At 41.3% G+C, this 16,201-nt stretch overlaps 1 protein-coding gene across 1 annotated transcript in view; it reads left to right on the plus strand.

Moving 5' to 3' along the window:
* Positions 1-7,435: 7,435 nt before the first annotated feature.
* Positions 7,436-16,201, plus strand: part of htr2aa (5-hydroxytryptamine (serotonin) receptor 2A-a) — a gene marked incomplete at both ends in the record, with an annotated part of 45,079 nt that continues 36,313 nt past the window's right edge. Inside the window, one exon of the mRNA XM_079231056.1 lies at positions 7,436-7,895. Coding sequence (XP_079087182.1) covers positions 7,436-7,895 — 460 coding nt within the window. The remainder of the gene's footprint in view (positions 7,896-16,201) is intronic.

Raw genomic sequence — 16,201 nt, forward strand, 5'->3', positions numbered from 1 at the left:
TCAGAGAAGAGGATGTAGTCACCGTGACGTCACCCATTGGTTCGTGGACTATGGCTTTGAAGCCGCCACCATCTTGTTTTCTTCTCGCCAGAAGTGACGAGAGAGGGCACAGCTAAGCTCAACCAGACACTGGATAAGACATTTCTAGGCAACCGGGATGGTAAAGGCCTTAACACACCGGGGGGCCGTGACGAATAAACATGACAAAACATGCAAAGTGCTCGCATGCGAATATTTTGCATAAAAAATTGAATTTGGTCCACCTCGGTACTGTATTCCCTGACTCACTGGTCTCAGAGGCGTCTTCAGTCTCGCTCCACTGCCCATCCGTGTTCACTGGAAGCTCCAAGCCCAAGCCATCGATGTATGCCATCGGCTAATAGGACGGCAACATACATCCAGACTGTAAATGCCAATTAATATCTGATTTAAAACCAAGCTTTCTGTTTTGTTTTGTTTGTTTTTTTTGCAGGAAAGACGTAGACATGCACAATAAAATAGCACTTGATCAGCTAGCCAGTGAACTCTCTTGACTTTCAAAGCACACACACACACACACACAAGCACACACACACATCAGTATCTCCACCTCTTGCATCTGTCAGGAAGTCGCAATAAAAAAAAGCCGCCTCATTGCACATCGATTGGTGATGCATTTTATACGCCGCACACATAATTTAGATTCAGATTGTGTCACTACAGTGCAAAAGTAATTTCCTACCGCAGGTTGTTGGTGTGATGTTGAGGAAATTAACAGTTCAGTAATGACTTTCATGTATTTTTATGAAGTGCCAGATGCTGCAGATTAACCGCAGCACACACACAGTGTTGGCGAGGAGAAATTCATCACACAGATCTTTTTGGATGTGGAAGAAAAAATATTCTTTATATAAATACTTTTTAGATATTGATTCTGGAGGATATAGTTTGTGGTTCTTCGTGTAATTTAGCCTATCCTCATTAAATACAAATGTTACAAGGGAATGGCGTCATGTAATTGAGATTTCTGCAACTTCTATATCAATTATAATGTATTATTTGTCAGTGTAACAATACTACTGCTCTGTGAAAGAGGCTGCATCCCCACCGCCACAATATAACCCATTGTTTGGAGTAAATACACTTTTTATTTTTATTTTATGTTCATATTTGAAATTACAACACAGAGCAGCTTTAATTAGTCAATGTTCTGCTAAAATAGTGACCATAATATTTGACTCCTAATTCTAAAAACACATCACGGACGAAGAGTGCATTTATCTGGTGGGAAAAAAAAGGTCAGTTTTCCACAAACAAAGAGAAACACAGCTCTCAGTTTGCATGTTTCATTTTATCCACTGAGGCTTTGAAAGGACTTCATGAGCCGGAGGCATGGATTCCTTCAACAATGAGAGCATGTAATCCTTAAGATGAAGTAAAACATTTTTAAATCAACAAAATTAAGAGTCTTGAGATCTTCACTCCAAGGCATGGTTTGCTATTTTTTTCTTCTTTAATCTTGTCTAGACTAGATCTTCTCTCTTCACCATCTCTGCAAAACTAAAGAACATTTCAGAAAAAGTAAACTAAAAAGTGCATCTATACTGTGTGTTTGTGTTTCATTGTGTGCACATATGTGTCTGTGTGGAGGATTTAGTTGTTTATGTGCAAAGGATAACAGACAAACTGCTGTTGTCTCTTTATCTGCTCTCCCTCCTGCTGACTCTCCACATGTATCTCTGCAGTCCATCTATTGCTACATTATCTTCATCCCTTGCTTATCTGTTTCCCTCCTTCTCTTAGTGTTACAAGGCCGGTCAGTGTGTGTGCGTGTGTGTGTGTGTGTGTGTGTGTGTGTGTGTGTGTGTGTTCTGTCTATCATGGATGCTTATCTCTTGGATGAGAGACATTTCCATGCTACTTCATGAAATCAACCCAGTTTTTGATGTTGCCGTTCAGTATATATATTTAAATTCTGCCAATGATTTTCTCACATTAGTTTTCATTGTTAGTTCCATTTCCTGCTATTTTTTTTACTTCAACTACACTTTACAACATCTCAGAGGGAAATATTGTACGTTTTGCATCATTATATTTTAAATCTAATTCAATGTTTTAAAGGTAAAGTCACTTAAGTTAGTTATTAATACAAAAATATAATCAACCAATAAAGGAAGATGTATTGTTATAGATTATACTGCTGAACAGTATATAACTTAATTAAAATGAGCTTTGTCTTTACAAGCTGCAGCATTAAAGCGATGAATACAGAAACAGTTGAAACCCACTATTCTGAAACAGGCCCTTATGCATAATAAGTATGATTACTTTTGGTACTTTATATTTATGAATGCAAAAGCTTTACCTGTAACAAAGTATTTACACTGATGTATTGAGTTTACCTTCAAGTCCTGACTGCAGCCCCCTGGGTTTGAATTCGGCTCAGGGCGTGTGTAGTGCAACAAGCACACACACACACACACACACACACACACACACACACACACACACACACACACACACACACACACACACACACTCACACACAGGTCAAATAGTGTGAACAGTGTCATGGCCGAGACCTGATTAGCTGATTGAGCCATCATTGATCCATCAATACAGTTTTTTTAGAAAGACTCTCACGGTGTGATTCCTGCTTTTTTTCGCTGCCAAACGGGGACAGTCAGGAAACACATCAGAAAATGAAATATGGGAGAGACGGAGCCTGAGTGAGTTTGACAGACAGCCCGCTAGAAAGAGAAGATTCAGTAAATGATGGAGAGTGTAGGAGACACTTTGAGACTCAGCGAGTGAACGCAGGAGACAGTAATTACCCTCCTGACTGAGAGGAGCGCGAGGGAGAACCAAAGAGAGACTCAGAGAGACCATTTCATTCATTCAGTCTGAGTCACACTGGACACGTAATGTCCCTGATGTAGTTTTAAACTGAAACATCTTTGTTTAAGTGTCTGCAAACCATTCCCTCTTTGTGCACTGCAAACACCAAGTATACCAAGGATATATTCGTCTAAATACTACAAAAATCTCTCACTTAAAAGGTAAGACAAAGGTCGCATTTAAGTAAAATATAGTTATTTGTTTTTAGATAATGCATATACAATATTCAGTTTATTTTAATTAGGAAAATATGAACAGTGTGTGTACAGTATTTAAAAACTATGCTAAGACAATATAATATATCATGTATTGCCTCTGCACACAGCTGCAATCCGCTTAAAACAGTATATAGCAAACAGAAATATATATTTCTATATATATATATATATATATATATATATATATATATATATATGTGTATATATATATATATATATATATATATATATATATATATATATATATATATATATATATATATATATATATACACCATAGACATAAGACGTAAAATGTTGCCCATGCCCTTTAAGATAAAAAAATACACACAAAGGCAATAAAAAGAGAGAGAATCATAAGTCAGACAGAAGACATGAAACAGAAGTACAACAATACCTCCCTCTTTTGAACTGCAAAAACGAGGATTAACCCTTTCTTCTCTTTAAAAATGCACGATGGTAGAAAAGAAATGGCTAAATTAACTCAGTACACTGTGACGTCAGAGAACAGACTCATTCAGTGTGTGAGTCAAAGGAAGAGGTTCAGCAAACGAAAATGAGAAAAAGAGCGAGAGAAGAATGTTTGATAATCTCTGTCATTTTCTTGTCAATGTTTTCGCCTCATTGAACATCTTCTGTTTGATAACGGCTATTTTATTTCAGCAGCTGTTCTGGAGCGTAAAACGGCTTTTGCTTCACCTGAAGGGAAATGAAAGGACGTCATTTTAATTGGATGATTTAAATGTAATTGTTTGTGTCTGACACAACAGCAACACAACGCCTGTCAAGTTGTCAATGGTTTATGTGGTCAAATACAAAGCTGATCCTGTCTCTCTCGCGCCACCATTAACAGCTTCATTACAGTTAGTTATCATAAACCAGGGACACATGAAGGCTGTGAGGTAGGGGTCTCATGTTAAATTTAGATTAACATTTTCCACAGAACTGACTAAAATGATCCTTTCATAAGGCCCACAGTGATTTAAAGCATGTTAACATCCAACAGCACAGAAAATAGCAATTCCCCTCATATTTACGACCTAATAAAAGTTGTTTCTCTTGTGCCCATGACCCACAAAACTCCCGTCTGCTTTCCTACAGAATAATAATAATAAGGTAATCACACTATCTTAATTCAAGAGCATCTTTTTTGAAACTTGAGAACTTGACTCATTGATTTCACGGTCAGATTTGGTCACGCTTTACCTGTCCGAGCACTCAAATAACCGCTGTTGCGCTTAGATTTGCTCTGATTCTGCTCAAACTGGACGATTGCAGGCACATCCTTTGTAGCCTGCACAGATTTCCTGAGCTCCACCTTCAGCCCTTCCCCTCACACTCAGGCTGCGTTCACACCAAAAGCGTTGCGCATTTTTCGCGCGAGTAGATTACATGCAACGTCAATGCACAGACGCAAATGATTGCGAACAGTGCGAATTTACGCCGGCGGCGCGAATGACACTAATGGCGCGTTGCGAAACATTTTAAACTCACGCAAACTCACATTTGGTGTGAAGGTGGCATCAGGCTGCTGTTGAAACATATCTGCTCTCAGATTGCTCCTCTTAGATTGTAAGTGTTGTACCACAGCAGCCAGACCTTCATTCACAAAAAACATAGCGGTGTGCAACAGAGCTTATGCTAACTGTGCATCAAGCTAACATGAGTTGAGAGTGGAAATAGGACACTTTCAACATGATAATGTTCAGTTTAAGCTTTGAAGTTGACGTAATAGTTCTAGATTATAGCTACAGCGAGGTTTGATAGCTGAACATGGGCAGAACATGGTGGTATTAAGAAGGGACAGACAGAGGTAGTTACCACCTCAGTGTTAGCTAGCTAGCTTTAAAGGAAAGTTAACGGATCGCTCTCCGTGTGCAGCTAACGAGAGTGATTCACCGTATCCTTCAAAGTTTACGGTAAAAAATGAATTATTTGGTTCCAGTAATAGTAGACTATGTAGTTGTCATCGTAAAATAAAAAGTATAGGCGTTGGTATACGATAATTATTATTCCAAAAGCAAGGGAAGTATAAAATAAAGCAGTTGAGGGCCAGGATAGAGAGTAACGCCCGTCTGGAGCGCTCTAAGAAGTACAGCGAACACAACGGCAACTAGGCAGCGATCGTGTCATTAGTCAACGCTACACCTGCCGTTCCATTAGTTGGGTAATTTTGCGTTATTGCACACAAAATAAAAACCAGAGAGCAGGGGAATAATCAGGCGATGTGTTATGAGCACAGAAGCAGCCTTTGTGTGAGGAGAATAGCTGAAGCTGAAGAACAGGAAATCTGTGCAGGCAATAAAATATCTAAGTGATCCAAAATCCAAGTGCAAGCAGAGGCTATGTGAGAGTGAGGACAAGGTTCTGAGGGAAAGCATGACAACATCTGAAGTGAAATGAATGAGTCATGCTCTCAAATTTATAGACCACGCTCTTGAATAAAGACAGGGGAAAAGCTCCATTGAAACCTGACTAATGAGACGACAGGGATGAGGGATGACTGAGCCTCTCAATTAATTAGTATTATGTATATTTATATATATACTGTAAATATAAAGTAATAGAGGCAGAGAGAAACACAGGGAGGTTCAGTTGAGTGAGAAAGAACAGAGAGCGCAAGATTTTCAGACTCAGCAAAAGAGAGAAAAGGATGCAATGAATGTTAGAGAGAATTAGAGACGCTTAAGAGAGAGAGAGAGAGACAATACGATACAAGGGAGAGAGACCCTGGGTAAAGAGAGAGAGAGAGGGGGAGAGAGAGAGTGCAGTGAGAGAGCTGCGGAGAGAGTGAGGGGCTGAATAAGGGAAGCAGCGTGAAGAGAGTGAAAGCAGAAAATCATTCAGCTCCCGATCATCACTGAGGACGACTCAACAACTTAGCGACTCTCCCTGGAATCCTGAAATCTGCTCGAAAGCTTCTTCTGCGTGCTGATGGTCTAAAAAAAAAGGAACAAGAGACTTCCTTCTTCTTCTTCTATTTGTTTTTCCTTTTTGGAAAGAGATGTGGAAATACCCTGAAAGGGAAGGATGAAGGTTTTTAGAACCTGAAGATTTTTTTTGGGAGCTGAAGGAATACCGAACCAGATCTGCGTTGGAGGATTTGAAGAGTGACTGACGCTCTCAACTGAGGGCTTATGAACGCAGGAGGAGGACAAATTAAAATATTTAAGATCTCTGTTTTTTTTTGGAAAGCAGGGATATTTATTCCTGTCAGGACTTTTTTTTTTTTTATCGGCGAACTAAGTGTCTGTTTAGAGACAAGAGAGAGGAGAAAGTTAGCTCAGTGTCTTCGGATAGCACACACACACACACACACACACACGTCAAATATCATCATGTTCATCATCAATCTCTGTCGGCTGCCGACGCACTCACACAGGTGCGGGGATGAGTTGAGACAAGGCGGCAAGGACACTAGAGGATTTCCACACACATTCCCGAACACACACACACGCAGTAATTACATCCGTGCAGGTGTGTAGTGGAGGGGGAACCCACCCTGACGAAGGATACGTCTTAAGATCGTCTTCAAGCTGAAATAAAGTGTTAATTCAGTCATCTAAGGATGAAAATGAAAAGATCGGTGATTTTGCATCGTGGAAATCAAAGACTAAAGGTCACGCTTCATCTGTTTGAAACGAGACAGACTTGTAGGAGGTGCCTTTCGGATGTGTAAGATCTTGGGGCTTCAGATGGGCCTGATGTTTTTATCATGAGTGCAGCTTTGACGAGCCCAGACTTCAAGGATGAGAAACCTGCAACTGTGTCCCCCATCGCTCCGGCTTCAAATGGATTCTATAATCGGAAGATGAGAAGAGTTTTTAAAAAGAAAAATTACTGAAAACATGTGAGTTTGGTCTGGAATATTTCGAGCAGAGCCCAAGTGGAACACTTCTTCCCTGTTTGTTTTTCCAGTGCTGCGGGACGGGGGCTGCGCACGGTCACGGTATTAACCAAACAATTTCATTTCTATCCGTTCAACAATGTCCTTTGAGCTTGAACAGCTGCGCTTTTTGTTCTGCTGAATTAAGCAGCTATTTTTGTTTGCCGGTGCGGAGAAGATCGTCATCTGTTGATCCTTTGACAGACGATTCGAGGCTTCAGAGTTTCCTCCGAGATGATGGAGGCAATAAAGTGACGGCCCACATTGAAATACAATTCATTATTCAAGTGATATATGGTGTTATATTTATGGCGTTTGTCTGGGGAACGGAACTGGAGAGTGAGTAAATGATGACAAGACTTTCCTATTTCTTTCTCCACTCTGACCCATTTTCCAGGCAGCAGTCCTGAGGCGTTTCCGTCTCTGGCTGTGACGCCGTTATCGAGCCGCCGCCATGAACCTGCGCGGTGGCAACGTGTCACAGTTGATCTCCAACACCGTCAGAGCCGTGGCCACTCTGGAGTCCAACACCTGGTCTCCACGTGGATTCGAGGAGAGCACCCTGCGAATCAATAATGTGACAAACTCGGGGGGGTGTCACGGGAATGGCATCGACGTGCACTTAGGGAACTTGTCTCACCGCAGCGCCGGAGGAGTTCATGGCGAGGAGGGCGGTAGGATTTACGGGTCTCACTGTCCTCAACAAGAGATGGCGGTGGAGAAAAACTGGGCAGCGCTTTTGATTTTAGTCGTCATCGCCGTCACGGTCATGGGCAACATCCTGGTGATCCTGGCTGTGTCCCTGGAGAAGAAGCTGCAAAACGCCACCAACTATTTCTTGATGTCTCTGGCGGTCGCCGACATGCTCCTCGGCATCCTGGTCATGCCGGTCTCCATGGTGACCATTCTCTACGGTAAGCTTTGAGTGACACGGATATTGGGCTTGATTAAGTTGACATTTGGTGTGTTGCTGACTCGAGTCCAACAGGCACACGCAGTCATTTTTATCCCCCCAAAGTGTGCGAATTGTTATCTGACAAAACAAACTGCACCTGCCTCCTGCATGTTTAAGGCTTCGCTCGCTCCGCAGGAGGAAGTGGCCCAAATACTATTTAAAAGACAGCGTGAAGAAAGAAAACGACAAGAAGTCTGACATTTCCCTTTTAATGCTTTGTTTTTAGTCTTGTGTCTGCGGTGACACGCGTGACTCTTAAGAGCAGTGATGGCGGTGTTCAGTGTTGTTGTTGACAGTGACGGGTTTATTTTGAGTGTCGTTTCAATGCACACAGAAAGCTGCAAAACCTGTGAATCTGCAGAGATGAATGAAAAGGTTGTCGTGTCTATGTTGACCACCTACCACCTGGTTTTAAATGTGCATTCGCCTCCTGGTTCCCATTCAGTGCACACAGCAGACTGCCAGAGACCAACCACAACTCATCTGCTGGAGTAACACGAGTGTAGCACGAGTGGAAGGGTGTTAGTTCATGATCATTTGATTTTAGGACTTGGTTCATCACATGACAACAGGCGGTCATAAATGATTAAAGCTATAGGTAGTGGACCTGGAGTTGGGATTATTTTGTCAAATTACAAGAATACATCTTTATGCTCAGGTCTTCAGACTCGAGGCCCCTCTGAACGACACGCCTGCTAAATCTGTTCAATATGCAGGACCCCCGTCCCAGGAACCAGAAGTTTGTTGTGTGCTGTGTGGGCATGAACATGTTTTGCACTCTGCGTTTGCATAAGAACACAAAAACGTAATAAATATAATTGTTATCAGGAAATCGGACGGAGATGAACTGCTCTTTGGTATGACATACCTGACCTCACATTTAAATTGGAGTTTAAAGTTTTGGTGCAACAGAATTAAATGTAACTCGGTCTAAAGAGCAAAAGTTCAACTGACTTTTAAGATAGTTTTACAGTTGTATGCCACATGGTGTAAAGTGCAAGCATGAGATACAAAGTAGTGGAAGTTCAGTATTTAGCCGAGGGGTAACGTGTTTCAAATTTGAGAAGGAAAGTGAGTGTTTAGTATGTATTATAGTTGCCATTTTAAGTTGTACATGTTAGCGTGCTGAAGCTGATGGCAATGGCATTAGTTACGTCGTCATAACCCAAATGAATGGACTTTCCGCCAACATATTATATAAAATCTTAATCCCATTATTCAATTTATAGAGCAAAACAGACAATAGCTGTTGAGACAATTGACGAGAAAGAAAAAATGTTCACCTTATTGTTGCCAGTCAGTTAGATATTAATAGTTTAATATTTGGTGCCAATCCCTTTTTTTTTACAATTTCAATATCTGCAGCAAATTTTATGCCAATCCATCTAATAGTTGTTGAGATATTTTAGTCTGAACCAAAGTGGTGGATAGACCGTTAGACTGACATTGCCATCCCTAAAAGCATGACGAATAAATCTTTAAAGTCTGGAACAATAACTTCAGAACCGGCCTCTTGTATGTGAGCACTGCTGGTGGTGCAGGTGGCCTCTGAATAATGCTTCCCTGGGTCAGCTTCAGGAAGCGGCATGTTTCCTCTCTGCTCGCCCTCATTTTTTCTGTTTATCTGTCTCACACACACACACACACACACACACACACCTTCCACTGCCCTTCACTGATGCCCATTTCCAGCTGATCCTCGCACTTCTGCCTCCCTGAGCTTCCCCTGTGTCTCTGGAAATGTCACGAGCCGCTGCTCACATGAGGGGCTTTAAGCCCTAAGTAGCAAATTCATTTGCATGAGAAGGAGCGACGGTAAATTAGTCAGAAGGAAGAGCGCTTCTAAAAGGACGACCCCCGGTGCTTATTACTCGCCTTCCTCGCTCTTTAATGAGAAGACAAAAGAAGTCATTAGCCTCGCCGACGCCAAACACAAACACACGCCGCAGTTATTTTCTCATGTCGCTCCTCACTTTCATTTACCGACTCGGAGAGCAAACACAGCATTGTTTCAGGGTGAGAGGGCACGCCGAGGATATCACAAAGGCAGCCGCTGGCCATGGGATCGGTTATTATTCATGTCATGAAGACGAGTATGGGTGGGAAATCCAGAGGATGTGAATGGGTATTAATGAGGGCAAAGATTGGTTTGTGGTTGATGGTCATGGCTGTGAGGATTAGAATATTAATGGGGTCATAAACTAAGGTCAGGAGCACTCATGCATGAAACAACAGGTGGAATCACAGGTGGTCCTTTCAGTACCGCTATCATATATCAGACCAGTTATTACTCGTTATAGTATGAATACGATAAATGAGGTAAAAGCAACTGCAAATTACGTCAATGTAGCACGAGAGACTTAGCGCCCTCTAGACGCAGAAAAGCAAGTCAGAGGAAGAGTGAAAACATCTTGAGTGTCTCTTTCAAATATAAATACTCTGATATAACTGATGCAACTATGCTACACATTTATTTAAGAGCCCGATATGTTCTAACCGACTGAGTCAAGCAATGCTGCCCATGAAGAAATTGAATGGGACATGTACTTCCTCAAAGGGAAACAACAACCAACAGCTGAGTCGACTGCTCTGGTCTACGATGAGCTCGGCGTGTGCGATACTTTACGTTTCAACCCCCGCACTCTTTGCTTGTACATGAGGTGGAAAGGCAGCTTCAGTTGTAAACAAGACATTTTCAGCACTTTTCTGGCAATTTCCCATGGATACAACATGCTTTTGTGCACTCTGAATCAAACCCCAATATGTATGTCTTACAGAGCAGTAGGAGTTGCGGTTTCTTTGAATACCTACTTAAGTAGAGGGCTGCACTCTCAAAGTAAGTCATGGTATCAAAGGAACAACACAGCCAGGACTAGTTGTTCAGAGAAACAGAGGTGAAGGGTCTTGTCAGCTCATGAAAGCATGTGACACTGAGCCCTTTGAGAGCTGCACTTACCTGCCATCACATCTTCATTGAGTGCCCAAGAACAAAATGTTCTGTTTGGAGAAAAAGTCTGTCTGTCTGTCTGTCTGTCTGTCTGTCTGTCTGTCCGTCCGTCCGTCCGTCCGTCCACCACCACCACGGTCCAGACTGTGATATCTCAACAACCATCGGATGGATGTTCAGTGAAATATCTCAATATCTTTTACATGGATTGGGAGAAAATGTGGTCCATAAATTCACAATTATCACAACAATGGTTCCTCATAATCTCTGCGAACCTGTGGACTTTTAAAAAAAAAATCTAGCTCCAACAACTCCCATCCTCCTCAGCGGTACTTTGTGTGTTTTAATGCCAATCGGCAAGCGTTAAATCACCGCAACTTCATCGTCGTCGCGGCACGCGGATTTTGGTTGCCTATTAACGGAAAGCGTGACAGTAGCGCAATCCTCAAAGAACCTTGAACAAAAAGATGACAGCGGCATTGGATGCAACATGTGAGTGTTCGTCATGTTTTTGCCTAGAGGCTAATGATAAAATGTCCAACATTAAAACATTAACAACAACTTCTATCCTTCCAGAATGTGTCATCATCACCCTCTGAATCTCACTTTGGGACACATTATGAGCGTTCTGTTCATTTTGAGCGTTGTTGCCAGGATTATTCTCCTCTGAGTCACTGGTCTTTTGTCCAGCGCTGGAGTACAGTTATACATTTGATATGAGGTAGCATATTGAGCATGTGACATGCTTGTCAGCTCACCAGCCAAATACTGTTTTGGCTGACGTGTTTATCTTGTCAGGTGGCCCAGAGAGGATTAAGGAGATCAAGTTCTATCTATTTAACGAAAGCAAACGTTTCAATTGTCTTGGGAAATTTGGGATTAGCCTCACCACAGAGGCTGTGTGGACAAAGAGCTTGATTCCTATGTTATACATGAAAATACCAAAAGGCAAATATCATTTCATTCTGTGGAGTTTGCTTCTTCGCGTCCTCGCTCTTGTTTTTGTGATGCATTCCCCGAGGAGGAGCTGTCAAAATAAACTTGACAGACTGATGCGCTTTCTCACCTTAAACAATCCTCCCGACTCTCTTCTCACTGGCGCACAGAGCTTGAATAACTTTGGGGTTTCACTTGACTAGAGTTTGCACCCATGATAGTTGACGACGTACAGTTGAGAGCTTCTAGTTGAATCATCTACCATCTAAAACACAGATAAATATTGTGATTGGCTGCTTTTAACAGATGGCTTCTGCATATTTTGGCGATTTCAAGAGGCACATTTATTTTCCCCGAAGAGATCGATGGCACTTAGAAACACTTGTTAATTTTTAAGGTGAAGGCACTTACTGTGACTCTCAAGTCTGCATACAGACGATTTAAACCCTAAGAGGATTTTTCGCATTTCATCTCATTTGTTATTAGCAAATGTCAACATTTGTCAGTGGCTGAGTTGCTTCGGGAAGAAAAGAATTATTAAAGTTAAATGCACTGCAGTGTGAAAAGTTTAGGAACCACAGAACTGGCAGAGTCCCTCCCGGAGAGAAACCTTCGCTAATTGGCAAAACTTGAATTGTAAACAGGGAACTCACAAATAGAAATAGTGGCGATGCTGTGCTTTATTTATTGTGTTTGAATGTCGGATAAAATGTAACTCCTCCAAAAATCGGCTTGAAATCACTTTAATTATATGTTTCCGCTGCAATGTGAAAAACCAACGGAAACAAGCCCAGTACAAAATAAAGACATTTAGAGCGATGGCACACAATTACCAGAGAGATGTGTGGCATTGTCAATATTAAATTACAAGAACATGGTCACACTGTTTCAAGTCTGTCTTGGAACGGAGTGTGTTTGCTGTAATCATTCCTCCTGTCCATAATGGACATTACAGATATCTTCATAACATGCTTCCAATGTAAATGTACTCCAACCTTTATCTCAAGTTAATACAAGTTGGTCAAATCAAATAAGTAAACAATTGTTTTCATCGTATTAACACCATTACAACAAACTACAAGCAGATGCAGCAAATAAATAAATAAATGTCTGTAAAGTGACTTCCCAGAAGTGCTGTCCGTTTAGCGCCACGAAACAAGTGAGAACTTGTATTTTCCCGCTATGCAGCATTTGTACATGTACATGTGACATATTGTGGTATCAGTACGTGTCGCTGCAGCCACCTCGCCGCTCACCAAGGTCGCCGCTCGGCTCCAGGGACGGAGGCGATGACCTAACCATCACCGCCACTTTGGTCCAGACTGAAACATCTCAACAACCGACGGATGAATGCATGAAGGGTTGCACAGTAATTTGATGTAGATGAAAAAAAAGATTGACATATTTTTAATTAGTCTTAGTCTAAATTCTGAAATCCCATCAGATGACTGCTGAAGCCGTTTAAATATCTTACTTGTTCTTCAGGGACCTTCAGTATTTTACATGACACAGCGGCAGTCGGCCCGACTGATTGGTATCTTACACCTTAAGTGGCGATAAGTGAGCTGGACATACGTGCATCTGTTTGATGTGCACTTTGCAAACCTTGTCACACACTCGAATAGTTTGCTTTCAGCATGAAACAACCTCCACTCTCACTCCCCTCTTCCCACTCAGAACAGGGCTTTTGTAATTCGGTCGCTCGGTAATCAATGCCTCTCGTGGTAAAGTCTCTCTCAGCCTTCGGTCCTTTGGTCACTATAGGCAACAGTGGAAAACAGAGGACCGATGGGAGTATTCCAGCCTGAGCTCGGTGGAAGCTTGCCGAGTCAACCGCTCTGCCAGCGCAGATCCCCGTTTCTGTTTCAGTCTTTAGAGGCACAAAAATAAAATCGTCATATTAATTCTTTTCTGAATTTCGGATTTATTTCCTCCCTCTCTCTTTTTTTACTTTGAAGACTCCACCATCTATCCATCACTCCTGCTTTATTCTCCCTGTTCACCCATGTGGGGGTGTATAGTATGACAGACCGAGGGCAAACAGCTTTCAGGTTCTGGAGTCGTTCTTTGGACGGGCAGCAGCAGGATGAAATTTACTCTGTTTCTTCCCTGGATTCACTTTATATCTTCTAGATATAAAAGTACTATATACATTCTGTGAAAGCGTTAATTGTGCTGATTCTGATTGATGTGTTGATTGGCAGGGGCTCACCTCGATCAGAATAAAGGTTAAGGAGACCGTTAAAGCATGACTACGTAAAAAAAAAAAAAAAAAGAGCTCCAAACTAGCAGAATAACACGCAATTAGTAATCAACATTTTAGTATCTAAAAGAATTTCTGAAAACTTACATGAAAATTTAAGTCACACCATCTGCTACTTAAAGAAGATGACTAATATGACTCGTGTATAATTTTCACTTCAGGAAATGCACAGTGTCCAGTTTATTAGGTACTCCAAGATAAAACTAATGCAGTCTAATACGATAGCTATGAAGGTCTTAAAGTATTGAAACTCTTGACTGACAAACACATATAATTTAACAACTCTGCAAACTGGATCCTCCAAAATATATTAAGCAAATGTATTTACTCTAAATGTCGTAATGTCGTACTGTAATCCTGACTCTGATTAAAATACACAAAAGGTGGAGCGACTCCATGTTCTGCTCAGGTGGACATTACTCCACTATATATTTACATAGCAATGAGTTGTTTGTCTAATAATGTTCTTTATTTAAACACCCTTAAAGAGCAACTTTAACCCTCTTGTTTTTGCCTCCGGTGGTTTAAATGGTGTATTGCAGGTTGCATACAAAGTCGACATCGCCCTCACAAGACCTGCTACCAGAAGGGCAATTATAGATAAAATGATTACATGATGGCACAATAGTTGAATTTATGAATCTCCAACAGAGAACAAATGCCAACAAACAAACGACACAGACAGAAAAGGTTAAATAGATCAAACGTGTCTGAGGAAGTTATGTTGCTGTGAAGGCCATTTCCATTAGAGATAAAGCCCCCTGAAAGGCTCTGGGCACAGTTTAGGCTTTAATAATCTGAGCTCACGTTTTACTCTGAGAAGTAGGGCGGGTGTAGCAAGTCTTATATAACAGTGGAAAAGTCCTCAGACGCTGGTTTCGCGGCCGCCTTGATGAGGCAGTCGCCCTGAGCAAAAATAGCCTCTAATTCCTCGCTCGATAGACGAAAGGATGAGGAAGGGAAGTGAGATAGAGCATCCCAAGTGGGAAATAGCCAGTGTTGTGCTCATCCAATTGTGTGCAACTGCATGATAGAGGAGATTTTGTCTTTTTGTGCGTCTCTGAGCTGCAGAGCGAAGCACAAAGCGGCCTTAACAAAAAAAAAAAAAACACATAGAGCTGCAGCAGCAGGCAGGCAGGCGTTCAAATCATCAGCCTTCTCCTCTCTCGCATGACCAGACGGAACAAAACCAAAGAGATGCAAACAGAAGGGCAGAACCATCATCGGGCTCTGCTGGCCAGATGTGAGAGAGCAGGGGCAAAAGGTCAAGATGTGGAAGGAAAATGTCAAAATAAGAGTGTGGAGGAGGGCAGGAACGAGCAGCAGGTTATCAGACGGACACCCAGAGACACCAGAGAGATGAGTGCAGCTCCAGGGTGGTTTTAAAGCAAGACAATAGCTTCTTATATAACACACTGGTTAAATATGTTGAAAGGAGGAAAGTGCTGTTTCAGTGATATAAAGTCCTATTGTGACATTTTTACTGACTGTTATCCAGGCAAAACATGGTTTAGTATGATTAAAAACAGAACTTGATAAAGTTCATAAAGACATAATTATTATTTACAAAAACATGTGTTATATATGGAAATAGTAAAAATGAAGAATTAAACCTTTTGTCAGGATAGAAATTTTGCTCGTTGTGTGAATTTTACTGAAATTAGGTAGATGCGAATGTTTGGAACAAGCATATATATATATATGCTTGTTCCAAACATTCACTATTCTCCCAGGATGGATATTACTAATATTCATATTTGACCTATTTTTGCTGGAGAAAAAAAAGCAGAATTTGAATAAAGAAAATTGGAATCAGCAATCAAAAACCCTTGATATATAATGGCTGTGCATTTGTGACATTTAAAAACTCTTCACGACGTTAAAAGCCTTTCTGGAATCAACAAAAACAAAGTATGTTTAATGTTTGACATACAGCAGCGTCCTGTATTTTCTGACTCAAAAGTTTAGACTAAATATGGGTATAATACCAGTATCGGGGCCAAAACTGTGACAATTTACTGTAAATGATTATACATTTGAGCAGGCCAGTCCCTTTAGACTTTTGTTTGAGCATGATTTACTTAGTTCTTCCAACATATACTCTCCTCTTGATTCCCTT

The sequence above is a fragment of the Taurulus bubalis genome (genome assembly GCF_910589615.1).
Source record: "Taurulus bubalis genome assembly, chromosome: 15".
NCBI classification, from domain to species: Eukaryota; Metazoa; Chordata; class Actinopteri; order Perciformes; family Cottidae; genus Taurulus; species Taurulus bubalis.